The sequence below is a fragment of the Antechinus flavipes genome, chromosome 4 (assembly GCF_016432865.1).
Source record: "Antechinus flavipes isolate AdamAnt ecotype Samford, QLD, Australia chromosome 4, AdamAnt_v2, whole genome shotgun sequence".
NCBI lineage: Eukaryota > Metazoa > Chordata > Mammalia > Dasyuromorphia > Dasyuridae > Antechinus > Antechinus flavipes.
In genome coordinates, this window is record NC_067401.1 from 218,778,824 (window position 1) to 218,806,465 (window position 27,642).

The 27,642-nt window shown below is 35.8% G+C and overlaps 1 protein-coding gene across 1 annotated transcript; it reads right to left on the reverse strand.

Annotated features, from left to right (window-relative positions):
- Positions 1–1,587: 1,587 nt before the first annotated feature.
- On the reverse strand, positions 1,588–21,028 carry LOC127561855 (glutathione S-transferase). Its single transcript, XM_051997156.1, has 7 exons — positions 20,921–21,028; positions 14,693–14,797; positions 9,445–9,496; positions 8,093–8,222; positions 7,195–7,336; positions 6,190–6,321; positions 1,588–2,379 (listed from the first exon to the last, which is right to left on the reverse strand). Exons 2-7 carry the CDS (start codon positions 14,777–14,779, stop codon positions 2,260–2,262), a joined length of 663 nt encoding a protein of 220 aa, XP_051853116.1. The 5' UTR covers positions 14,780–14,797; positions 20,921–21,028; the 3' UTR covers positions 1,588–2,259.
- Positions 21,029–27,642: the final 6,614 nt, after the last annotated feature.

The following is a 27,642-nucleotide window of genomic DNA, read 5'->3' on the forward strand; positions in this document are numbered from 1 at the left end:
ATCTCTTGCACCTATGCTTGGGAAATCCTATATCCACTGGAGCATCAAAGTTTATTGTCACAAAAAATTTAGAATTCTGCATTTTTATTAATTCTTTTTAATTTTTTTTTTTTTTTTGGTAAGGCAAGTAGGGTTAAGTGATTTGCCCAGGGTCACACAACTAGTAAGTGTTGGGTGTCTGAATGTGGATTTGAACTCAAGTCTTCCTGAGTCTAGGGCCAATGCTCTATCCACTGTACTATCTAGCTATCACTATTAAATCCTCAAAGAGACCTAAAGCAGTTATTTTCAACCAAAAGCAAGTATCACAACAAAAATGCAGAAGTAGATAGAAGAATCCAGTCATATAAGTCACAGCATTTAAAATACCTGAAAAATTATGTAAAACACTACCACTCTTCTCACTAAATTTTTTGATTCATAAATATAGCTATTTTCATAAAACTGTTATTATATAACATGTAATGGACTTGTCGCTTTTTAATGAAATAATATCTTAAAATGTTATGTTTTAATTTGATTTGATAAATATTAATGGGCATAATCCACATAAACAAAAGCTCTTTGGAGTCCTTAATAAGTTTTAAGGGAATAAAGAAGCTTCAAAACCAAAGCATGAAAACTGGTAGTCTAAATTGCTAGATTTTCAGTGACTGATTGTGATTAAATGAAGTAATAGGATCATAGCTCTAGAAGTGAGCGGGATCTCAGAAGTCCTTTGGCATCCCTTCATTTTATAAATGTTGAAACAATGGAGATTAAGTGATTTGCCCAAAATCATAAAAGTCATTTTAGTAGCAGTATTTGAACTCAGATTCACCAACTCTAGAGCTCCCTTTCTTTTCACTATACCATGCTGATGTAGGGGATTTGTATTTCCACTGGCATTTGCCTTCTAGCCAAATGCTGGTGACTTAACCCTACAGAAGCTCCTAATATATTGAATGAAAAAGTTTCAGAATGTCACCAAGATCTATAGGACAGGAGAAGAAAAACGGAGGTTCATAGGATAATAGATTAAGAGCTAGAGAGAATACTAGGAGTTATCCAACATCCCAGCATGAACAGGATGCTTCAGACTCATGATGCTATATACATAGGGACTCCTTTACTGATTGACTTTTCTTCTAGCAAAATACTTTCGATCATGGACTCATTTTTTTCTCTGCCTAGAGTTTTTGTTTGTTCTTTCTAGGAATCATGATCTATGGTCTCTTGTTTTTATATAAATTTCAGTTACAGGAACCATGCATGGAAGATACCACCATATCCCCTTCCTGAAATAAATATAAACATATCTATACACAAAGCATCTAGATAAGGGGAAAATTCTTCATAAACTATCAGAACTTAAACAAACTTCGAGTTTCTCACAATTAGAAGAAAAATTATTAACATAGCATTGGGAAGAGATAGGATCATCATTCCCATGTTCCCAAATCTTATTCTCCCTGCCTCCCCAAAATAATGTTATCTTCTGAAGAACTTTGTCAAAGAACATTCAGTCTATTCATGCTAAAAATAATAAACACAGACTAGCTGCCCATTTTCAGTTTTAAATGCAAAAATTAGAACATAAGCCAAAGATCTGTGTGTAGAAAGCCTTTATTTGATACATATTTATTTTATTTTTTGTCACAGTACAGGTGATTGTGACTCAGATCAGTAGTATTAACTAACATTTTGCTATTTATTAGGCCCCAACAATTAGAGAAGCCCAACTTTGAATGCTATACTCAGCACAAAAAACATGGTACAGAATTCATTCATTCAGTAAGCACTCGATGTCTTAGATGCTGGAGCAGTTTAGATAAGGTCACTTCTGGAAGGTGAAAGAGCATATAGCTGATGGAGGTCTCACTCAGTTCAGATTAGGTCTAGGATCTATATCCCTGAAGCTTACAGAGTAAATCAGAAGAACCTGAGAGAACTTAGAGCAAGATAAGGTGCAGAAACACAGACAAGAAATCAATGCTCTCATTCACCTAGATCAGTCCTTCAACCAGAGACCTCGAAGCCAAGTTTTTAGAATGAACATTCTAATTCTTGGATTACTGAGAAAAGGAGAATATTTGCCTCTATTATCTCTTTCCTGGGTTTGCTGGGTTCTTTCAAAATGCTATTTTGGAAAGTAGCTATACCTAGGCAAATTTCACAGAGTATTAGAACTGACATGATTGGAATATGACATTAAGGGTCCTAGAATCACAAAGTAATCACATACACAAAATCTCTCTCTCCATGGGAAAGTTTTCTGTTTTAGTAAAAGATCTTGATAATATCTTCCACATACTTAGCATCAGGCACAGGCTTTCTCTTGCTGCCAGGGGCCAGAAATGTCTTAACTGTTGGAATATTACTGATTCGAGTTTTGAATGCCTAGAGAAAAAAAATTGAAAGGAAAGTCAGTTGATGCAAAAAACCTCATGACACAAAATTCAAATGATAATGGAAGAGACTCCCCCAAATTCAGGGGTATCACTGTTGAAAATGAAGATAGTCTTAATGAATAATCAAAATCTGAGTGAACTAAAATCAATTAAGTTACTTTCCTATGGCTAAACAGCTAATAAATGGTGGAGCCAGATTAAGGTTTGTGACAATCCCTCTAAATTCTAGGGCTTTCCCTCTATTCATTATTTCATCTATTTATTATTTATCCTGTATATGGATTGCTTGGTATGTATTTGTTTGCATGTTGTCTCTTGCCAGGGGTCATATAGAACTAGTGTCTGCGGTCTCATTTGAACATAGGACCTCCTGATATGTCCACTTTATCCTATGTAACTAATACTGATTATTTCCCATTTATTCTGCATATAGCTTGTTTGTATGTAATTTGCCTGCATGTCATTTCTCCCATTACATTGTAAACCCCTTGAGGGTAAGGATCATCTTTTTCTTTTCCTAGAACAAAGGAGAGATTGATTGACTAATGACTCATGTGCTTTGTCTAGATGCTAGTAAGCATCAGGAGTAGAATTCGAACACAGATCTCTCCTGAATCCTAATTCCAGATTGTCTGGTGCTCTTGCAATTCTATTACACTATTTGCAATTCTATTACACTTTTTAATGAAAAACCCATAGTTTTATGGCCTCCTAATACATAAGTAGTTTATCTGTATAAAGTACACTGGTCAAAGAAATACATACTATTATACAACTAGAATCACCTTTAGAAAATTAACAAGAATATAGTTTATAATAATAGAAAAACTTTATAACTAAATATAAACTACTTGAAAATATTTGGAAACAATTTGCTTAAACAATCTAGGTGATGATCTTTCAACATGAATTTCCTTTTCTAAACCTGAATTTGGTTAGTAAATCTTTTTTTCTCCTTATATTATAATAATAAATTTTTTCTCCTCACAATATAATAATTAATATAACAATAGTTAATATTTCTATAGAGCCTACTATGTGCCAAGAATTTTACAATTATTTTCTTATTTGATCCTCACAACAACTCTGGGAAGTAGATGCTATTTTTATTCCCAGTTTATAATTGAGGAAACTGAACAAATATATTGAGTAGGTTGCCCAGGATCACATAGATAATAAGTGACTGAGACTGCATTTGAATTCAGATTTTTCTGACTCAGGCCTGGCACTTTATTTATTGTGCCAACTAATTGCCCCATATGGTTGCAAGGACAAGCATCAGAGTCAAAATAGGAAAACCTGACATTGATGGAATCAAAATTAATAACTTTGTATCTCTGTGTGTATGTACAATCATATATGTACATATATACACACATTATATACATTTATAATATCACGTTATATATGTCTCTGTATATATGTATATATCTATCCCCAATATATTTAACACATGACAATTGACAACTTTTCACATAACCACAACAGCAGTATAATATGAAGTAGCCAGATCTAGTCTGTACTCTACAGATTTAAAAAAAGAGAAACTCCCCAGTATCTTAAGAATTGACAGATCTCCCCATGGAATTAAAACGATCTGCTTCTTACCCACATTAGCTGTAGGATCAAGAGGAAGTCATTTAACCTCTCTGTGGCCCAAGTGACTAAGGCAATGGTTTTTCAAGTGTGGTTCAGGAACCCTTAAAGCTGTCTAAGACCTTTTCATGGGATCTCTGAAGTCTAAACCCTATTTTATTGATAATATTAAAGACATTTTAACTTTTAATAAGGGAAATATCAATAGATATAACCCACATACATGGAAGGTCTTGGGGGGGAGGGAGGTGGAGGTCAGGGGCTCTTAATCATTTTTAAGAGTATAAAAGGGTCCTGATATCAAAAAGTTTGAATACCTTTGCTCTAAGGTTGTAGTTAAGATCTATATTACTAGAACTTTCCCCCCAAATCCTCAGGTGAAAATAACTGGTCCTGAAAATAAAAAACTAAAACCCCTATCTTTATTACATAAGTACCTGATAAGCTATCTACCTCTGTTTGCTCTTGGAATTATCTTTGTTTTGGAGTCTTGGGAATAGTAAATGCAATCAGGTGTTCATGTGACCTCGGTCAAATTATATAATGGATTGTTAGTCTTTGGAAGAGGAAAGACCAAAAAGCTCCTTGTGCTTTATCATGAAAGGGCTTGAGAGAACAATTGTCAGAGTAGAGATTAGATGAGGAAAATGGCTGTGTTCCATTTGGTGCAATACTTGCTTATTACAGGGAATAATCAAAGGAATAAAAAACATTTTTTATCAGTCATCTCAGTCATGTGAGACTCTTCATGATCCCATTTGGGGTTTTCCTGGCTAAAGATACTGGAGTAGTCCACATTTCCAGATAGATCAAGACAATTCTGGATCTGACTAGAAATTGCATTTTTATATAAAGCAATTTGGCCCAAAAGGACTTGGGGAATTTGATCTGGACAAGCTGAGACAAAGAGATAGGGTAGGGAAAAGTATAAGGATCCAGATATCTCTCTGTGCAAGGGGAGGAAAGAATGGTGAGCAAAATTGAGCTGGGTGAACCCTGACCCCTTCCCTAGTTAAGCTAAATGGCAAATAAAATTGAACCAGATGTTTATAGCTCAAGCCCAAGCTTCTCTCTCTGCACAGGGACCATAACCACAGCAGTGGTCTAGTATGAAGTGGCCAGATCAAGTCTGTACTTAGACATCAGAGTTTTAAATTTGAGATTCTCTAGATTTAGAAAAAGAGAAACTCACCAATATTTTAAGAACTGACTATCCTATTCCCTCCTATTCTTCAGCTTGTACAGAACAGACTGATAAATTTATATTTTAGCAATGTTTCCTTAGGTCAACAAGGAAAGTTTGGGTCTATGAGGCAGCTGGGAGAAAAATAAAGATAAAACAATTTTTAAGTACAAATAATCTTACTATGTAAAAGAACTGGCTATTGGGAATTCAATTCTCAATCCTTCTCTATCCCTACTTCAATCTATATAATTCATATATGTACATATGTATAAATGTTTATATACATTTTTGTGTATATGTATATATGAAGTAAATAAAAGTCATTTTCCCAACTCCTCATTTATCTTTAAAGACTGGGTCTCCTTATCTCATGCAGCCTAAAAGTGAAGGGACCAATCACCTATTCCATTTTGTGCTCCACTCCAACGACCATATTAACTCCTAACTTAATGTGAATAGCCCATCTGCATTGTCCACTGCAGAATTCCAGAACTCAAGAAATCCAACAGTCTCCTAGGTAATTGAGTTGATAAACCTTTGCCACCACACCTAATCAACTATCTATTTTCAGATAAGAAATCTGAAGTCCAAAGTGAAAAAGTGTTTTATCCATAAGTCACGTAGCTAGTAAGAGGCAGAATCAGTTTTTTAATCCAACTTCTCCTAATTACAATTCTTTTACACCATTTTTAAAATTTAAAAGTAAATGCAAAATAAGAAAAAAAAACAAATAGAAAAAGAAAAAAAGAGAAAAAGAAAAAACAAAACCATTGACATGCGCCTAGCAGAACATCAGGGAGTATTCAAAATATGTAGCAATAGTTTTATTTCAAGAAAACATATAATAATAGAAGACATTATATTCATAACTGTCCATCTTTTCTTTGCTTTCTTGTCAAGTAATTCTTTTGTTCGTCTCCTAATTATAATCTTACTGACTAGATTTAAAATTGAAAGCCAACTGATCATCAGATGTTTAAGGAAGAAGTCAGTTTTCAAACTTGATGTTTTAATTACCTGGAGTAAAGGAAATCCAGAGAGTGCATCAGGGACTTTTTCTTCTACCATTAAAATAGCTTCAAACAGTTGTACATCTGCCATGCTCAGCTGGTTACCAACAAGAAAGTTTTGTCCATGAGTCTTCAAAACCTGAATGACATAAGCACAGGAGAATGTTGAGGATGTCTTTCACTTTACATATGGAGGAGTTATGGATTAATTATAACAGCAGAGTATACAGCAATGGGGGAGACTGTCCAAAGCCTAGTGGAATGCAACATCAAGTTGGAATCTCTATGAGACGGTACCATTAAATTCCAGACTTTTTCTCCTCTCAAATGTCCTAAGTTTAAAGGGATGTATCCATATATTATAAATCCACAGAATCATAAATTTAGAGCTAATACAACTCTTTCATTTTACAGATGAGGAAGGTGAGATCCAAAGTGGTTAAGTGACTTACTCAGTGTCACACAAGTGACAGAGGCAAGACTGACTATATCTAGTGTTTCTTCCACTGTATGATGCTACCTCTTTGGGGGAAAAAAATTTTTTTTTTACAAGGGAAAGAAGAGTAGGGTGGAGGGACTTCAGGTGATTTCTAAGGATTCCAAAGTTGGTGACTCAATGCAATATCCATAACTTCCATTAATCAGGCTTAATGTATAAACTTTCAATAATAATAATAAAAAAATTTTAAGGGAAAAAAAATAAATAACAGTAGTAACAGCCTGGAGCTGAGACTTTAAGTGGCCTGCATAAGTTATACAGCCCTCATATATCTGAGGTAAGACCTAAACCTGGTCTTGCTGCCTCTGAGGTCAGACCACCACATACCATGCAAAACTGCCTCTTGGTTTATCATGAGTTTTTAGCAATGTAAAACATGTTCTCCTGAGGTTAGTTTTACCAAAAAATTACAAAGCAGAGGAAAAATCGTTAAGGGACCTGACCTAACTCCTGTTCCTCTGTCCTTTTTTCTTCTTCCATAATTCTAAATGCATCAGATTTTCTGTCACTTACATTTTCAAAAGCAGGAAAGTATCTGCCTTTAGCCTTATTAGCAATTTCAACAAGTCTTTGTTTGGACTCTTCTCCTTTCAGGAAAGGATAGATCATGATTAGTTCCATCAGATCCATTGTTCCCTCTGAATACATGATAATCCTAAAAAACAAAAATAAAAATAAAATAAAAAGGATGCAATGTCTCAGTTAATTTTTCCTTTCCTTGGCTTCCCCAACTAGGCATCCTTGAACCACAGTAGCAGGGGGACTTGGAAGTCTGTTCACTCACTAAAATTAAACTCTTTCAAAAGAAAGGTACTTTGTGGAATCAAGGAATTCTTTTTTATTTTAAATCCCTCTAAGATGTACATGTTTTCGCTATATCAGATTACTCACTGTCTTGGGGAGGAGAGAATTAAGGGAAGGAGGGAGAAAAATTTGGAACATAAAATCTTAAAAAAAATGAATGTTGAAAATTATCTTTATGTGTTTTTGGAAAAATAAAATACTGCTTAGAAAAAAAAAAGTTGAACCCCATCCCATTCCCCCAAATCCCCTTGATAAGTCTTGAAACAAGTCAGGGAGGATAATTCATTCTCCATTCTCCCAGCCAGTTTCTTTTTCCTATCTCCAAAAGAAGAAAAGCAACTACTTTTCCCAACATGTGTTGAAAGATCCCACTATAACCTATAAAGGAAGGCTGTGCTTCTTTGAACCCCCTGCATTAAATTTCTGGACTCTTGAGAATCAAAAGCTAGGCAAGCAATCAAAGGTTAAATTGCTGCTGACAATGCTCCAGTCTTTTCTCATTACTCAACCTAGAATCACACAGAAAAATCAAGGATCTGTTTGTAAAAGAGCCAGCTGACTATCTAGCCAAGTTAACCCCCAAGCAAGCAAAGAATTGTTACAGTACTGTGCTCTCTCCTTCATGTCCTTCCCAAGTAGATTATATTTCTCAGCAATGTAGTGGAGAATGGCTCTTGTCTGAACCAGCTTCATCCCATCAATTTCCACCATTGGCACTTGTTGGAACAAGAGTACAGCTGAGGACAGGAACAATAGGATTAGAAGTCAAAATTGTTGGCATCCAGTAATTCACACAAACTACAAGACTGTTCTGTTGTGCCCTGGGGCAGCAAACCGGCAAGAAAATTAAAAGGAACTATCAAGGAATGATTAAGACCTCACTGGATGGAACCAAGGCAAATAGAGAGTTGGTTTTGCCTGCAACCTTTTTAGTTCTTAAGGAGACTTTTACTTATAGCATTTTTGTGTGGATGAAGAACTTAACAGAAAGGGTTACACAGCACAGTGGATAGAGTCCTGAACCTGGACTTAAAAAGACCTGATTTCTAATCTGGCCTTGGATATTTATTAACTATGTGAGTTGGACAAGTCAATCAAATTTCTATAGGTTTAAATTTCCCCATCTGCAAATGGGATAATAGCATCTCTATCCCAGGATTTCTGTGAAGGAAGATATTTGTAAAATACTTTGCAAACCTTAAACTGCTATATAAATGCACTTTGATATTAATATTGGGATTGTTTATATTATTTAACTAATATTCATATTATTGATATCAATCTTATTGTTGTTGATAGTGATATTATTATTAGTTAGAGTATTAGGTTAATGAAACTAAAGCCATTGGCTAATTTGACCCTCCATTAATGTCCAGTGCCTGCCAGCCACTGTGTTTTATTAAAATCCTACTTTCTACAGGAAGTCTTTCCTGATTCCCTATCCTCTGCTGATCATCCCCAATATGTCCTGCATATATATTATGTGAACATAGTTGTATATAGGGTTAAATAACTTATCCAGAATTATACAGCCATATTTGAACTCAGGTCTTCTATACTCCATATTTGGAATGCTATCCACTGTACCACCTAACAACCCCACGTTGAGCTACATCTCAATACCAACGTGTGTACTACATTGGGGGCAGACCAGATAGAACCTATTTATATTATCAAGCATCCTATAGTGTAGTTAGACATATTTTCCTTTTAAAAACTTGTTCTTTTCATCCTCATTTTATTAAGATAGTGTTTTTGATGATTTCTTTCAGCTTAATAAAAACTAAGAAAAAATCAGAGATTGAGTCATAAAATTTGGTCGATTTGTCCAAAGTCTCACAGATAGTAAGTGGCAGGCAGACTAGGATTCAAACTGAGATTCTCCAACTACAAAGGCACCATGCTTTCCACTGAATAATGATGCCTTCTAGGATTTCAAATGCATTTTTTTATACTCACTTTCTTTCAGCTTTTGTAATTGTTCTTTTGTTTCAAAAAATTTTTCTTCAAACTAAAACAAAAACAGAAATATAAGATGATATTAGAAAATGTCATAGGCAGTTCAAGAGAGTGAAAAAATTATAAAAATCAATTAATCAGCAAACATTTATTAAGTGCCAATGACATACCGAATATTGTATTAGGCCTTATGGATGCAAAGACAGGCCCAAATTAGACCAAATCCTCAAAGAGATAATATTTTAGTAGGGGAGATAATATATATACATAAACATATGAATATATAACACATATATAAATATGTATATAAGCACACATATATATGTATACATATGTAAATACAAGGCAATTTTGAGGGAAGCAATTTTGGGGAGCAAACTGTATTTGGACTAAGCTTTGAAGAAAACTTCTAATTCTTCAAGATAGAAATGAAAAGCACTGAATTCTGGACATAAGGAAGAACCTATACAAAGGGAAAGAGACAAGCATTTATTAAACTCTTACTATATGTCAGGCACCATGCTAAATCCTTCACAAATATTATTTCATTTGATCTTTTTTTTATTGTCTGCAAAGTATTTTTATAATGGCTATTTATTTTTCAAAATACTCCAAAGATAGTTTTCAGCATTCACCCTTGTAAAACCTTGTGTTCTAGATTTTTTTTCCTTCCCTCCTCCCCTTTTCTCTTCGCTAGGCAGCAAACATATTGTTCATATTGTAATACCAGCAAAACTGAGGCAAGACAGAGATTGGTTTTTAAACTTTTAATGTGGAGAGTTTAAGCTAGCCTATTGAGATGGGACTCGTGTCCAAATCATTCTGGCCCCAAGGAACTGAGGAAGGGAACTTATATAGGGTTTTAACTAATTAGGGTTTGCACACAGAATACATAATCTGAATATACAATCTTATAGGGGAAACAAAGGCAGACAAGGGGAGTGAGAACACTGGATGAGCAGATAAGCCATAATTCCAGGAAAGGATTCAGAAAAGAATTTCTGACAGGATAAGGATTAAGATAAGAAGGTTGAGGGCAGGAGACAGGCAATACTCAAACAGAGGGGAAATTATCCAAAATAACACAGCTGGAGTTTATGACACAATGGTATATAAAGGTGGCCAGAGATTCAAGATTTTTCCTGACTCAGTTTTCCCATTCCTAATGACAAGGAAGGGGTTGAGGGTAGGGCTATAATCATTTTTATTTTTTATTCAGGGCATAATATTTCAACACTCTCTCTAGTGAGTATTTAAATCCTTGAATCATCTTGGAAGGTCTCAGCGCCATGATTTTGACTGACTCTACCTGGAAGCCGATAAAATAAGATTAGAAAAGGTGCAAGGACCTAGGGCGAGGGCAAGACTCTCTCTGGTAACCACAGAGTTGCTAACTTGTTTAGGGCAGCACAGAAGCCTCCCTGTTGCAAGAATAGCATACCAGATTCTCTGCAGCTTTGGAGCACCATCTCAGCCAGGGAACCCAGTTTGATATGGACAGTTCAGTGTGAATTAGATCTAGTCATTTGTGCACTTAACTCAGCATCTGCTTGTAAAGGGAGCAGCGGTGCTCAAGGCATGCTGACCAATCCCAAACCCCTACTAGGAGGGTGCTCTGGGAAAGATTGCAATGGGAAGAGTAAGACCTGAAATGGCCCCACCCATTCCTGCCCAGACAGAGTAGGGAATACTGCTACTAGGATACAGAAAGGATCTGGGTGTGGAAGTATGCACACTTAGTATGCACACAGACCCTTTTTCCTATTTAAGTAAGTTTCCCTAAATTCTAATTAAATGTTGCAGACAAACTGACTTACCATTTGGTTATTATTTTTTTCTCAACACATACAAAACTGGCCCTCAAAAATTTGACTAGATAAGAAGGCTATTCCTTTGTCAGTTTTTTTTTTTTTTAAGCAATTGACATTAGCTGGTTTTGCTCTATCTCTTATTTCCCTCAATTCACAGCTGCAACCTGATCCAAATGACGTTTTGTTGTCCCCTTTTTTTTCTTCTAACAGGTTTTCAAAACAGTCAGATTTTAAAAGAAGCCAAGGTTTTTCTGTTTTTCCCAAAATAAGTGCAAACATGTTACAATTAACTCCAATAAAGTTAAGACTCCTAAAGCATGTTTTATGCTAAGCACCTTTGCAATCCTGAAATGTCCAATTGCCAAATCCTTCAATCATTGTTCTTAAAACTTAACAGAACTCCTTAAATCAACACAACAGACAAACAAGTCACAGTCTGCACAGATGCAACAATTAACAAATACAAACTCGCGGCAAGCTCTTGATATCTCAGGAGTGCCACAAGGGAGTTCTCAGTTCAACAATCTCTCCCTCCCCAATACAGAAATACCCAAACTGAGCCTTTTCAAAGATTAACCAGGCTTCTAGACTCCAGAATAGAACCAGAAGGATCAGATCAGATGTGTTTCCTTCCTTCACATAGAGTGCCCAGATGTATTTTTTTGTGTTTACACATCAAAAAATACCCAGAACCAAGTTGTGCCTAACTGTGTGCTAACTGGGATCCAGACCAATCAGTGCTTAAAAAGCACCCAGATTTGTGCCCAAAGGCAGCCAGAACAAATTGTGCTTAAAAAGCACCCAGTTTTTGAATAAATTTGGCAGTCTTGGCTCTGTGCCTTTAGTTCATATTTAAGAGCCCTAAATGGTACTGACCATGACAGGTGCCCAAACTGTCTCAGGGGAGGCTCAAAGGAGAATTGCTGAAGTTAAAGATCAATTACAGTGACCTCATTTCTAAAAGAAATGTTTTTTGAAGCTTTTTAAATCTTCCTACTGAATGAACATGATCAGAAACCCTGTTCTTGCTCACAGCTGCTAGAGAAATAGTACCAGTTGGGACAGCTAAGTCACAAATAACAGCTCCATTCAAAGATTTTTGTTTTGGTTTAGCGTTCCTGCTGACAGTAATAGTCTGTAGCATCCTCAGCCTCCACACTGCTGATGGTGAAAATGAAATCTCTATTTTACTCACTACTACTAAACCAAGATGGGATCTCATCATGCAGGCTAAATGACTGATATCTCAGATGTTTGGGACCAGCTTGGCTTCTGTTAGTACTAATCAAATTCATCATCAACATTTAGACATATAAAATCATCTTATTTCCTGGAGACCAGAGAAAAAGGTTGTAGACTGAGTTACCACAACATCCCACTGGCATCTACATTTAAAAAAAAAAATTCGTCAGATAGCAACTACATATTAAGTCTTTTCTAGGTGTCAGGTGTTTGTATTAATCACATGATATTAAAAGAAAAAGAAAACAGAGTCCATAGCCTCAAACAATAAACCCTTGATAGGTCCATCATCAATGAGTTACAACTCTATGGGTAATGGCTTCAATAAGCTTCTAACCTATGGATAACTTATGACAAGTCTCTGTATCAATGGCACTCAGATGTTCCACAAACACTAACTATATTCCTCCTTTTTTGCAGTCTGCGGGATGAGTTGGTAGAGACTGGACTGTTTTTTAACAGTGGTTTCTGGCAAATAGAGGCAGAGAGGAAGGAATACACAGAAAGGAGGATGCAAAGAGAAAAGGAAACAGATAGATAAGGACATTAGTATGGATATGATTTAGAGGAAATTTATTGTAAAATATTAATTTATGAAATAAATCACATTAGAATCCACCTCCCTGCTTTGCTTTTTTTTTTTTTTTTTTTGTATCTATGGAACACAGTATATATAATATTGAACTGAGTTGCTATATTGGTTATCTTTGCTTAAACTGTTTTCTCCCCTCTATTTTTTTTTATTCTATGCTTATTATAAGAGATAGTTCCCTGGAAGTCTTAGAAAAGTGATATTCTGGGAAATAAAGTAAAATTAAAATTCATTAAAAACTTTGTTAATAAAGAATTATTTATAATAATAAGAATTTTACTCTTTGGCAAGTTCTGATCTGATGACTTATGTTAAAATAAAGGTTAACTTGAGTTTATGAAGGGTGTATCAGGTGACTGGAAATGAGTTAAGTCCATCTAAGCCATAAAGCCTTGGTTGTATGCTCAAAGACAAACTGGATGTTTGTCACCTAAGGATGTACTAGTTAATCTCTGAATGGGTGATCCCTGTGGGGCTGGTCACCAAGTGAAGAATGATATATTTTGACCACAGTGACTCATACCAGCTCTCCCCTGCTACAAAGGAGTTTCGTTCTAACTAATACAATATAAAGTAAGAGTTGGAGCTGTATTATACCTTAAAGAAGTCACAGAAGGATTATTCAATTTTTATAATGGTAATGCAAGTCTGTTTTTGTAGGCGCTCTCTTACTTAATTTATAAATTTGCTGACTAGCTTGTGAAATACCCTTTATCAGTTACTCATTAAATACCTGGCAGAGACACTGAAAACCTGAGCCAAGACTGGGGGAAGGCAAGAGAGCAATCACCAAGGAGAAAACCCACAGGTGAACCCAAGGGACAATTTGTAATATTATCTTTATTTTCTTTTCGTTTTTCTTTTAAATCTAAAATTTTTAAAATTAAGTACCTTCCCCCTCTATTGGAAAAAAAAAAGAAGGAAAAGAAAATCCTCATAACAAATATTCATAGTCAAGCAAAATAAATTTCCACTTTTTAAAGGGCATCAGGATTTATTTATTTAAGAGCTATTTCATTTTAAACAAAGTCATTGAAAATGCTAACGTATCAACATATTTCATAATCCCCCAAAATTTATGGTATTCAAATCCTTCCCAGAGACCACAGTACCTTGTCTTAAGCCCTACATTAAGGGTTTCAAGAAAACTAGTTTAGTTTAAGAAAACTAAAACTTGAATGCCACTGTTAAATTTTGAATCATTCCTTGCACATAGGAAACTCTCTAAATACTACTCCAGTGTTTGGAAACTGAGGGTTTTTAGAAAGTCATTAATTGGTCTGGGCTTTAGTTTTCTCATCTATAAGAAGAGAGGATTGGATTAAATAATCCTCTGAGGATCTTACAGCTCCAGAATGATGATAAAGTATTTTTAAAATGATAAAGAAAAAAAGCAATTGGAAAGTAAAATTGTTCTTTAAAAAAAAAGTATAGCAATTTGTACAAGTCAACTTTTGGGAAAGACATCTCTTAGCTAAAGGGAGGGATTGTTTGTAATAACTAGGAACATTTAGGTCACAGCTTCTTTCTCTCTAAGATGTTGTAGACCTTGAAAACAATGAAATCTCTTTGGAAAGTTTTTCCCACTCTGAATTAAACAAACCTCTACTCCAGCTACTGCTAGGAGCCATCGGATGGATTCCATTCTGCCTCTTCCATTAACATAGTGGAGGATGGGTTTACTTGCCATTATGATGTTTCAGATTTTCTGAAAAAGACCAAAATACACATATGAGTGTGACAGATAAGACTGGATTTCTTGTTCTTAATATGATGCTATGCATGCAGATTAAATATTTGAAATCTTGATCTGATTTAGATAGTATGTGCCATGGGTGGAAAATTGGTTCATTACAATCAACTGTGTTAGGCAGGAATATAAAAAGACAGCATATGCAGTGTTGATAGAAAGATAGACATATATGTGAAATAAAAAACTATAAGACAAACATCTAAGTATATGTAAAAATTGTGATGCAAAAGGAAGAGCATTGAATTTGGAGACAGAAGCACCAGATATAAACCATGGTCCCCATGTATGGATTTGGATAGGTCAGTCATTTTGGGCCTCCATTATCTCATCTATCAAATGAGGAAACTGGGTTAAGTGGTGGCTAGGGTCCTTTTCAGCCCTAAATGCATGATCCTAATACTGTTATTTTCTCCATTTAACAACAACAAGAAAAAGAAGTACTGTTTAAAATAACAATATTTGCTCACAGTGTATTCCTCTATTATCTGCATTTTGGGGTGGGGAATCATTGCTTCCCAGTGACCTCTTTTTAAAACACAGAACTGGATGTACTTTTTAAAAAAAAGCCAACAACCTTGAATAAAGCTCATAAATCTTCAGTTATCTAAGGAGAGGAGAAATAAGAAGAGGGAAAGGTTGAGGATAGAAGAACAGTAAAAGAACATATACTGGGGGAGAAAGGACAAGAGGGAAAAGAGGAAAAGAAAGGATTAGGAGGGCTCTGAAAAGACTTGAAGAAGAAAGGATTTTAAAGCTAGGAAAGACCCCCCTCAATTTGGGGAGGATTTGTTTTGTTTTTTTACATATGAGGAAACTGAGGCTGATGCATCCTGCTCAAGACCAGACTATAAGGAGAGGAGTTAATTTAATGTATCAAATATTGACTAAGTACCTTGTCAGTGCAAAATACATTCTTGGACAGTTAGAAATCAAAGGTGGTGTAGTAGATAGAGCTGGGTCTGCAGTCAAGCCCAACAAGTTCAAATCCAGCCTCATCTACTAGCTATAATATCCTTGCAAAGTCACTTAGTGGGTTTGCTTTTAGTTCCCTCAGTTGTAAAATGTAAAACCCTAGGAACCAGAGTGCTGTGAGGATCAAATGAGATAATATTTGTAAAGGGCCAGGCACATAGTAAGTGTTATATAAATGCTAGCTATCATTATTATCCTGGTCTTAAGCAATTTACATACTAGTGAGGTTGAAATATACCCCTTTTTCCATCATCTAATAACTCATGAAATTTATTTCCCACAACCCCTAACCCTAAATTAAGCCTAAAAATAATTGCCCAATTTCATTTTTCACAACTATTAATTCAATCAGTTCTTCACCCACACTACCTTTTTCCCATTTCCCTGTTTTCTCTTCCTCACTTAGGATTAAGAATGTAATCCAAGTGTCTTCAAGAGTAATGAAAGGGAACTGATACTAAGCGAAGTGAATAGAACCAGGAGAACATTGTACATAACAACAACAAGATTATTAATGATCAATTCTAATGGATGTGGCTCTTTTCAACAGTAAGGTGATTTAGGCCAGTTCCAATGGTCTTGTAATGGAGAGAATCATCTGCACACAGAGAGTTGACTGAGTGTGAATCACAATATAGTATTTTCACTTTTTTTTGGTTGTTATTTGCTTGTATTTTGTTTTCTTTCTCATTTTTTTCTTTTTTTGATCTGATTTTTCTTATGCAACATGATAATTGCAGAAATATGTATAGAAGAATTGAACATGTTTAACATATATTGGATTACTTACTGTCTAGGGGAGGAGGATAAGGGAGGGAGAAAAAAAATTGGAACATAAGATTTTGCAAGGGTGAATGTTGAAGACTATCTATTCATGTGTTTTGAAAATAAAAAGCTTTATTAAAAAAAAAAAAAAGATTATGTGCCTGAGGAGACTTTGTGATTCCATAACTTAAAATTAACAAGAACAGTGAGAGTTAAACAAGAAAATCCCCATCACTCCCTCTATACTTCACCAAGCACACTATGTACACTTAGTACAAGGTCCCATATCTCAAGAAGATACAAAATTAAGATACGTTATGGAACTAATTGAGTTTTTATAGAGAACTCAGCCTAGTCAGTCAGTATTTCTGAGACTTTCCACAAGAAACTTTTTTGGACTAAAATTATCCTTTTTTAAAAAGATGGATACAGTCTGTCAGCATGATGTAGCAGAACACTAATTACAAATCAAACAATTCGTATCCATTTAAAAAATACATTTCTTATGGAAATATGAAAGAGTAGAAAGTAAACAAGATACTGGGGCTGTCTTAAACTGCCCCACACTCACCCTCAAAAAAAGGAAGTTGTAGAGAGGAAAGGTGAAGAGAAGGTATAAGAAAAGTTCTAGCACAAAAGTAATTTTAAGTTATAGCTAAAAGAATATATTCTATACTTCAAAAGATGGGTAAATCTTTACCCACCACCCCCCAGATTAGCAGACTTGAATTTTTGTGTCCCTTATTCTTTCTCACATCAAATCATTTATCTGATGGACAACTTTCTAGAGATAAACCTTAGTGGTTGCCCATCTCAAATCAGCCAATCCTACAGGAATTCTTTGGGTTTCATGGACTGAGCTGGTCTAGCTTGACCAACTAACTATTATATTTCTAACTCTCTATGGGGAAAGCATTTTTGGATTAGCACCATTTTTATTTAAGGGGAAAAAAATGATAGGGACAATCCACTCACAGAATAACTGCTTACCAGAACATTCTAATTCCTTAGAATCCACATCTATTGTTACTTTTGTCCAGAAGAAAAGCTTTCATACTTCAAAAAAATGTAATCCATTATCTCACCGAAGGGAAAATTAACAGTTATTTCCAATAGTTTCCCAAAGACTGTTTTAACAATTTCAGATTTGGAACTGTTGTATAACCCTTTGGGCAAAAAAAGACCTTTCTCAAAATAAATAGTTACTTGTTACCAGGGAAATTTAGGCAGCATTCCTTCTCAAACAAAGGTCAAATATCTCTCTCTCTACAGCCTCACCAAAGCAAATTTAAATGGTAGCCAAAATTATACCAGTAATTCAATTTTTCAAAGTACTTTAAAGGCATATGCCTTTAAGGATCTACCATCCCACCGATTTTATAGATGAGAAAACAAAACATCTTCAGATTCAGTGTCTTGACTAGACTCCCTGTTTCCTCACACTTGGCATGGAGCTCTCAACTCAATCTTATCCAAATTTTGGGTCTTTCCCAGAGCCTCCAAATGCCTTAAACTCTCTGTCAATATTTGCTGAATACACAAAAGCTTTAATTTAGACTTCCATCCAAAGCTAGATGGATTTTACAAGTGAATTCTACCAAACATTTAAAGAATAATTAATTCCAATACTATGTAAACCATTTGGAAAAAACAGATAAAGAAGGAGTCCTGCCAAATTCCTTCTATGACACAAATATGTTACTGATACCTAAACCAGGAAGAACCAAAACTGAAAAAGAAAATTACAGACCAATCACCCTAATGAATATTGAATTTAGTCTTCCTGATTTCCTACTCCTTTTGCTGAATGAACTCCTACTCTCAGCCTGAGATCATCTCTGTAGTGAAAAAGATTTAACTTCTGGTAAAATATAACCTCAAAATCAAGACAGGAGAATTGCCAGCTATTACAAAAAAAAAAAAAAAAGTGATCCCACAATGAAAGTTTATTCTCCCAAAATATTTCCAGATGAGAAAATGAGGATGGTGACTTTGCACAGCCCTCCCTCGTTTATATCCAATTCACTTGCATGTCATGGCACCACCTCCCTGATGTCATGGTCCTCTTGGAGAACAAAGGACAAACAACAAGGACAAAGAGCCCAAAATGATTTTAAGGCAGTTTACTCCCCAGAAAACAAAACAAAATAAACAATAAACAAATTCTTATATTCAAAATAAGCCTCTGGGGATCAGACACAACACTGAACTCTCTTTGTGTGCACAATGTCAAGCAAAGGACAGAGCAACTCCCAACAATGGCTTAGATCTCCTCACCCCATTGCTTCTACCTCCCATCCCTCACCCCCCAACCCTTTAAACCACCTTTCTGGGATTCTGTAATTTCCCCTTATAGCCAATCTCACATCTTGTACTCTGGAAAATTCTCTGTACTCTGGAAAATAAAATTTGGAACTCAAAACTTTAAATAAAGTTCCATGTTCTATGTGCCCTTCCTACTCCCTGAACCTGTCCAATTCTTACTTTTTAAAAATATTATCTCCTTTTCCCTCTCTCTTCGCTAAGACAGTAAGCAGATATCAGTTATATTTGTGGAATTGTTTCTCTATTAGTCATTTTGTACAAGAAGTCTCAAATAAGAGGGAAAAATGAAAGAAACTGAAAAATGGCGTGCTTCAGTTAATATTTAAACAACATCAGTTCTTTCTTTGGAGGAAGACAGTATGCTTTGTCATCAGTCTTTTGGGAGCATCTTGGATCACTATATTTCTAAGAATGTCTAAATCACTCACAATTATTCACTGAACTATTACTGTGCACAACATTCTTGCAGTTCTGTTCGCTTAACTATGCATCAGTTCATGTAAGTCCAGGTTTTTCTTAAACCATCATCCTTGTGGAAAATGCTGTACACATCTAGAGAAAGGACTATGAAATCTGAGTGTGCATCAAAGCATACTATTTTTACTTTTTTTGGTGGCTTTTCCCAAATAGAAATATGTTCAAATATTACACATGTATAACCTATATCAGATTGCTCTCTTGGAGAGGGGGGGAATGGAAGAAATGGAAGGAGAAAAAAATTGAAACAAAATCTTATAAAAATGAATGTTGAAATCTTTATATGTAATTAGAAAAAAATAAAATACTATTTACCTCCCCCCAAAAAATCATCGTGCTTGTCATTTCTTATAGTACAGTAAATACTCTATTACAATCATATGCCACAACTTGTTTAGTCTTCCCCAATTGATGAATATCCCTTCCATTTCCAATTCTTAGCTACCATAAAAAAAAGAGCTGCAATAGCTCTAGGTCTTTTCCTTTTGTTTTTTGTTTTGTTTTGGTTTGGTTTGGTTTGGTTTGGTTTTTTTTTGGATGTTTGGAATAGACCAAGCAATGGCATTTCTGGATCAAAAAGTAGGCAGTTTTATAATTCTTTGGGCACAGTTCCAAATTTCTCTCCAGAATGGTTGGGTTCGTTCACAATTTCAACATTAGTGTCCCAGTTTTTCCACATCCCATCTTACATCCAACATTTTCATTTTTTGTTATATTTGCCAATCTTATGGATCTTACTTAAAATTTTTTTTTCTTTTATTCTTCACAGAAATGTCGTTGATTTAAGTATTTATAATTCTCAGAGTAACTTGGTCGTTCACAGTTACTCTTTGAATCAGTGCTGTTACTGTACACAATGCGCTCTTGGTTCTGCTCATTTCACTCTTCATTATTTCATGAAAGTCTTTCTACGTTTTTCTAAAATCAATCCATTCAATTCTTACCGTATATTCCATGACAACTACATTTTATTTAGCCATTCCTAATGATGGGCATCTTTTTAATTTACAGTAATTTGCCACCGTCTTGTCCCATTCTTCCTTATCCCGGACCCCGGCATCCAGTCGCTCATCTCTCGCCCCATACTTTCTGCCCCCTTCTCAATGCTTTCCGACTCCAGCTCTCAGTTCTCTATTTCCCGAGTCCAGGTTCCCATCCCCTTTTCCATGCTCCCAAGACCCAGTCTCTAGATCCATGTGTCCTAGCCCTTAAACGCCGTCTCCTGCCCCACTCCGGCCCTTGCCCCATGTCCCATGGATCTCACCAGTCCCTCTCACCTCTTCTTCCCCTTGCCACCTGAGCTCTGCAACTCTCCCCGCCCGGTCCCAGATCGCATGCTTCCAAACACTTGTTCCCTGACCTATTCTCAGCCCACGGAGCCCAGATGGAAGGAGGGCAAGGGGACTGCGCTGCTAAAGCAGAGACCCTGGAGCAGGTCAAGCGATCCAGGGACCGGGTTAGCAGCGAAAGCAGAGCCCAGGTCGCGAAGGGGCAGGGAGGAAGAGACCGGGGAGGACAAAGACTTCTGCCCATTCTCACCGTCCGCTGCTGGTGCAGAGGGTCTCGCCAGCCAGGGGTCCAAAAGCAGAACCTTCGGCGCGAAAGAAGGAAAAGAAGGTTAAGCGCACAGGGCGGAGCTGTAATTAAGAGAAGTGGGCGAGGACTTTGGGAGAAGTCTACCAATGGTGACTCTGGTATTTTGCATGCCCAACCCAGCTGCAAAGTATCATGGGGAGGATAAAAAATCCCAAATTGCAAAGAAATTCAACTGTAACCAAATATTCGAAGAAGATGCAAAAATAGTGTTTTTACGGGAGCGATATAATTATACCCCTTGAGATTCTTGTAGTTACTTTGCAAATTGTCACCCCATACGTAAAGAAAACTCATTTGTCGGCCCTATATACTGAACGCCCCCAAGAGGCTGTTGGATGTGAGGGCGATCTGGCTGCGACATCTGTCACCCCATTGATCGCCAGGGTTGATTCGGCTGATCTGGCTGGCTAGGCGGGTGTCCCCTTCCTCCCTCACCGCTCCATGTGCGTCCCTCCCGAAGCTGCGCGCTCGGTCGAAGAGGACGACCTTCCCCGATAGAGGCGTACCGTTCTTCGGTCAAGGGTATACGAGTAGCTGCGCTCCCCTGCTAGAACAAGCTCCCAAGGTCCATTTGTAGGAGAACGTAGGGTAGTCAAGCTTCCAAGACTCCAGACACATCCAAATGAGGCGCTGCACGTGGCAGTCTGCCTTCCTTTTGTGCCTTTTCAGCAAAACAACCAAATCTGCATTCCTGTTGCAACCATGCAATTTTTAAAAATACAGGAATAAAGATGGAAATATGAATCTGCCCTCCTTTTGCGAAATTCCCAGAATTCCCCAATTCAAAACCCCATTTATGTGAGAATACAAATGAAATGTAGAAATGATTACGGAATTTAAAAGGAAATATCAATTGAATAAAGGCAAAATATCTTATAAGGTAACTTGTTTAGTCAATTGCTAGCTAAAAACATACACCGATCTTGTAATTCAATCTGCAAGACAGGTTGTTTTTTTTTTTTTTTTTTTTTTTTTAATGAGGCTGGCAAGCAAACAGGAGTGGACGTAGAAGGAGACAGAAACAGACAACCGAGAGAAAGAGCAGAGACGGCGTGGGGAGTGGTGGGGAGAGATAAACAAGAGGCAGAAGGAGAAGAGACAAAAAGCAGAGACAGGCCACAGTAAAAACAACAAACTGAATTTCTACCTATCATCCTTAAAATTCTCAATGAAAACAAGAAAAACTTGAAAGCAGAAATTGATTTTGGCCACAAGGAGGCAGATTTAAGCTTCTTCCAAAGCTACCTTTTTAAATACTGCTAAGCTTTAAATATTATACTCATTTAAAGCAGAATATTCTTTCCATTATCCTATTTCGCTCTCAGAGATTTTAGTCTTCACCCAGAGACCCCATGGATCCTTTTACTTTTTGCACCCATCTGGGTCACTGCGTGCAGTTTTAAAAGCCACATTTTAAAAGGGAAGTTCGTGCTGTAGAGGGAATGCCGAAGGTGGCAGAGGTAATGAGAGTCAAAGAAATGCCGCATGAGCAAAGTTTGAAAGACTAGAGTGATTCAGCTTAGAAAAGAAGATTTAGGGAAAACATGATCGTTATTATTTTATTTAAAGAATTGTCCTACATATTTAACATGTATAGGATTGCTTGCCAAATGGGGGAGGGGGTGGAGGGAGGGAGGGGAAAAATCGGAACAGAAGAGAGTGCAAGGGATAATGTTGTAAAAAATTGCCCTGGTATGGATTCTGTCAATAAAAAATTATTATAATAAAAAAAAAAGAAAATTAATTGAAACTTTAAAAAATAAATAAATAAAAATAAAAAGTGGACCTGAAAAAAAAAAAAAAAAAGAATTGTCCTAGAGAAAAGGAAATAAGCATGTAGTCTGTGTAGTTCTGAAAAATAGATTCCTGATTAATTTTGGACTTTTCTACTATGTTATAGTAGGAAGAGTTTATATGGGGACAAAACAATGAAAGAAAGTCCAAAAATAATGGGAAAATACCTGTTGGCTTGTGTTTTGCTTGTGGAACGGCTGTTTATAAAAGACAGCATGTGTGTGGGTTTATATATACATATGTAAATAAATAATATATAAACAAATAAAATATATATAGATGTCAAGCAGAATATATATTCTCTCTGTATATGTGTATATGGGAAGAGAAGGGATCCATAAAACATTCATGGTTTCAAGTATAACTTTATTTTTCTTTGCATATAGAAATGTTTATATTCATTTAACTCATAATTCTTTTAAAAAGGAAAATAACTTTTAAAAATTAGTTTTAGTTTCAGGGAAAGGCTTGAAGTTATCAGAAAATTCCAATGTGCCAAATGTAGTGCAGCCAGCTCCCTTTTTGTTCAATTTTATTTTGCAATCAGGAAAATATTTTGCAATGGTGACTCCTCTTTATGTTGATTGCAAAACAGAATAAACTAATCTATAAACAGGGCCTTTTCCCCTCTCCCTCACTTTTAATATGCATCGATTTGACAGTCCAAAAGTCTACAGGCACTAATTTATCATTGGGGAGGAAACTATTTAAACACTTAATTCCTCTCTTTGGGCCTCAGACTAAAAAAAGAGGCATATATTATACAATTTCCAAGGTCTCATCCAAGACTAAGTGGATGATCATTCTTCTTTGTGGAGGAATCAGCATTTGAACAAGGCTTTGTCTTATGAACCGAATTTTGAAAAATAGAGATTGGAGGCTAGAATATGTAAGTGCAAGAGAAGAAGGGAATTAATGTTTATCTTAAGTCTTTTCTTGGAAGATTTACCTTGGTTCCTTTCAAAAGATTTCTTTTGTGGAATGGGACATGTGCTGAAGTAGATAAGATCACTGAGCCTAGAGGCCGAAAGATCACAGTTCAAAGTTTTCCTCAGACTTCTATTTGCTATGTAATAGGGCAAGTCACTTCACCCTGCCTGCATAAAACAGGAGAAGGGAATGGCAAACCATTCCAGTATCCTTGCCAAGACAATCTTATGTACAGTTGATCCATGGGATCACAAATAATCAGACATGACTGAATAATGATAGCTTAGTATGGTTTCAAGATTCATTGTGCTGTTCACTTCTGGATTTTTCTCAAGCATTAAAGCAGAATTGTACACTGTAACAGCAAGATTATGTGGTGATTAACTATGATAGATTTAGGTTTTCTCAGAACTATAGAGATCCAAGACAATTCCAATAGACTTGAAATGTAAAATGCCATAAGCTTCAAGAGGGAGAATTATGAAGACTAAATGGGGATTGAAGCATAGTATTTCACCTTTTTTGCTTTTTTTTTTCTCATTTTTTTTTCTCTTTTCTGATTTTTCTTTTACAACATCACAAATATGGAAATATTTTTAAATGATTTTATATATATATATAACCTATATTAGATTGCTTGCAATCTTGGAGAAGGGGAAAGTAAGAGAGGGAAAGATACAAACACAAAATCTTACAAAAATTAATATGGAAAACTATCTTTACATGTAACTGGAAAAATAAAATGCTATTGAGGAAAATAAGTTTAAAAAAAAAGTGCATCACACAGAAGCAAATGCATTCCTAGGCCAGATATTCTTAACTTGGAGTCTCTGTATAAATTCCAAGGCAGCTGTGAACTTTGGTATGTGGCGGGAGAAGGGGGCGGAATTTCATCTTTTTAAAATTTATCTTTAAATGAAATTTAGCAATTCCTTCAGTTATTTTAAAATATTATTCTTAGTAGAGGTCTGTACATAGGTTTCACCAGACAGCCCAAGGGGTCCATGATATTAAAAAAAAAAGGTTAAGAATTCCTACTTTGAGCCAAGGTAAAGATTATCTCCTCCATCATTCTAGGGTACTATATTTCTATTTAAGTAACCCAATACAACATCCTTTTTTAGCAGTGACCTACTGGACTCAAGTCAAAAATACCTCTAAAAAAGTCTCTTTCTGTGAATTTGATATCTAGATATATCTTTCTCCCATATTAATTTTTAGTCCAATTGGACTTTCTCTTTGTCCCTATAATATTTCATCTTAGTCTTAATCCTGTTCTAATCCATGGGCAGATTTTTGAATCCTGATTTCATTATGTAAGATATTAGATATGCCTACTAACTTTATTGTATCTGCAGCTTAAAAAATAATGCTCTCTGTATTCTTCATCCAAGTAAATATATATATGTTGATATATTTAACCTGGGTTCAAGGGTAGACACTTTGGCAAGCTTTGTTCACTCTATTAATTAACATTCTTTCAACAACAAATTAATTCAACTTTGATTAAGTGGTTTCTATGTGTACATTACTGTCAAGATTTGGGGACAGCTGCCAAGTTTAGATATGAAATTGTTCCTGCACTCCCAGAGTTTGCAATCTAGTAAAGAATTATATTATGAACAAGGGTGATAACCTGGATAGTACACTGGAGAACTGCAGGGAACAAAGTGCTATATGAGTGAGGGTTAGTTAAAGGAACTCAGGATAGTTAGCTTAGACAAGACTCAGGAGTGACATGAGAGCTGCCTTCAAATATTTGAAAGTCTATCATTTGGAAGACAAAATAGATTTATTTTCCTTGGCCCTAGAAGGCAGAATTTAAGAGCAATGGGGAAGGAGGAGAGGAATAATAATTGTGTGTGTGTGTGTGTGTGTGTGTGTGTTCACTATGTCCAACTCTTATAACCCCATGGGTAACAGCCCACCAGTATTGTCCATGAAGTTCTTCTTAGCAAAGACATCAAAGTATTTTGCCATTTCTTTCTCCAGTGGATAAGATAACCTTTGCCCACGGTTATACAGCTAGTGTCTAAGACCAGGTTTGAGCTCAATTTATTATATCTATTTTTGTTATATATTATAGGTCCAGTGTTCTATCCACTAAGAACAGAGATTAAATCACTAGGACAGGTTCACATAGCTATTAAGTGCCTAAAAGCCACATTTGAACGCATCTTCCTCATTCCAACCAGGTCCAGCCCTCTAGTCACCTAGTTATCTAGCTGCACCTTTACAAATATTATCTCATTTTATCCTCACAACAACCCAGGGAGGTAGGTAATATTATTATTGCCCATTTTACAGATAGGAAAACTGAAGCAGATATAGGTCTCAAATCTAGAGTCACACCAGGAGATGAGTCTTTCTGACTCCAGCCATGGAACCTTGTCAGGGAGAAGAGAATTTTGTTTAGAAAGTTATCCAAGAAAGTAAGTGGAGCCCTAAAAGGGTAGCACCCTTTTTTTTTTTTGTCAGGGTTGATTTGATTATGGTTCCAGAACAGAAAAAGCTGGAAAAGTGAGAGATACAGGGAAGACACATTTGAAATGAAGAAGGAAATGGCAAACTACTCCAGTAACTTTGCCAAGAAAACTCTTAAAAAGGAGTTAGGACCAGTCAAACCCAACTAACAACAATACTGTTTAATTAGATATATTTATTTTGAATTAATGCAGAATTAATGGTCAGAATGAAAGGGAAATCTCAAAGGCTTGTGAGCTATAGTTTTACAGAAATAACTTTAGGGGGCCATTCTCAAGGAAAATCAAAGCTTCATATAGTAGAATGTATTAAAAGCAGGTTTTCTGAACAGGATTTTTAAAAATTCCTTTGCTTTTTTAACTGATACAAAGTGAAGTGAACAAACCCACCCAAGATAATCTTGTAGACAATAGGATCAATTGTGAAAGATTTAGCTATTCTCATCAACATAATAATAAAAAACAAAAGACAGTGAAAAATGCTATTCATGACCAGAGAGAACTGATGAACTGAATACGGACTTCCGCATACTTTTCTCACTATATTTCAACTATATATACTATATTTCTCACTATATATTACTCACTATATTTCACTATATATTCAATTTTTAAAATGAATTCTAAATTTAATATTTATAAAAGTCTTCTTGCTAGCTAATCTTCCTAAAGTACAGGTGTGACCATACTACACACACACGTTCATATTCAGTAAACTCCCTTAGGTCCCCATAACCTCCAGAATCATTTCTAAAATTCTCTATTTGCCATTCCAAGCCCTTAAAAACCAGGTCCCCTCCCAACTTTCTGGTTTCCTTCTATCTTGATGTATTTTGAAATCCAGTGACATTGATCTCCTGGTTATTCCTCCCATGAGACATTCTGTCTCTTTTTTATCATCATTTCACCGATAAATAAACCGAGGTGAATTTATTCAGCATCTTCATTGATTGTCCTCACATACTTAGAATTCCTTTTCTACTTATCTTCATCTCTTGGCTTTTTTGTCTTCCTTTAAATCGCAATTAGTATCGCATCTTCTACAAGATTGTACAGATTCCTCTTAATGGTAGTACCTGTCCTCTCTTATTTGTTCCCAGTTTATCTTGTATATGTCCTTTTTGTAATATTGTTTGCGTGTTGTCTCCACCATTGAACTGTGAAGAGCTTGAGATTTGGGACAGTCTCTTTATCTTTCTTTGTATTCCCCCAAGCCTAGCACAGAATTTGGTACATAGAAGGCATTTCTGTTAACCAAATAAAAAGTCTAATTATGAAACTCCCAAATTAGAGGAGAAACATCTGTGAATTGCTGCAACTTTATTTTGTAAATGCAATGTACTCAAGGTCCAAGAGAATTTTAAGATTATGCATAAACTTTACAGCAAGTAAAATTATAAAATATCAATTTCATCCTTGAATGTAAGCAAATACAGAAACAAAACCCTCAAGCCAGCA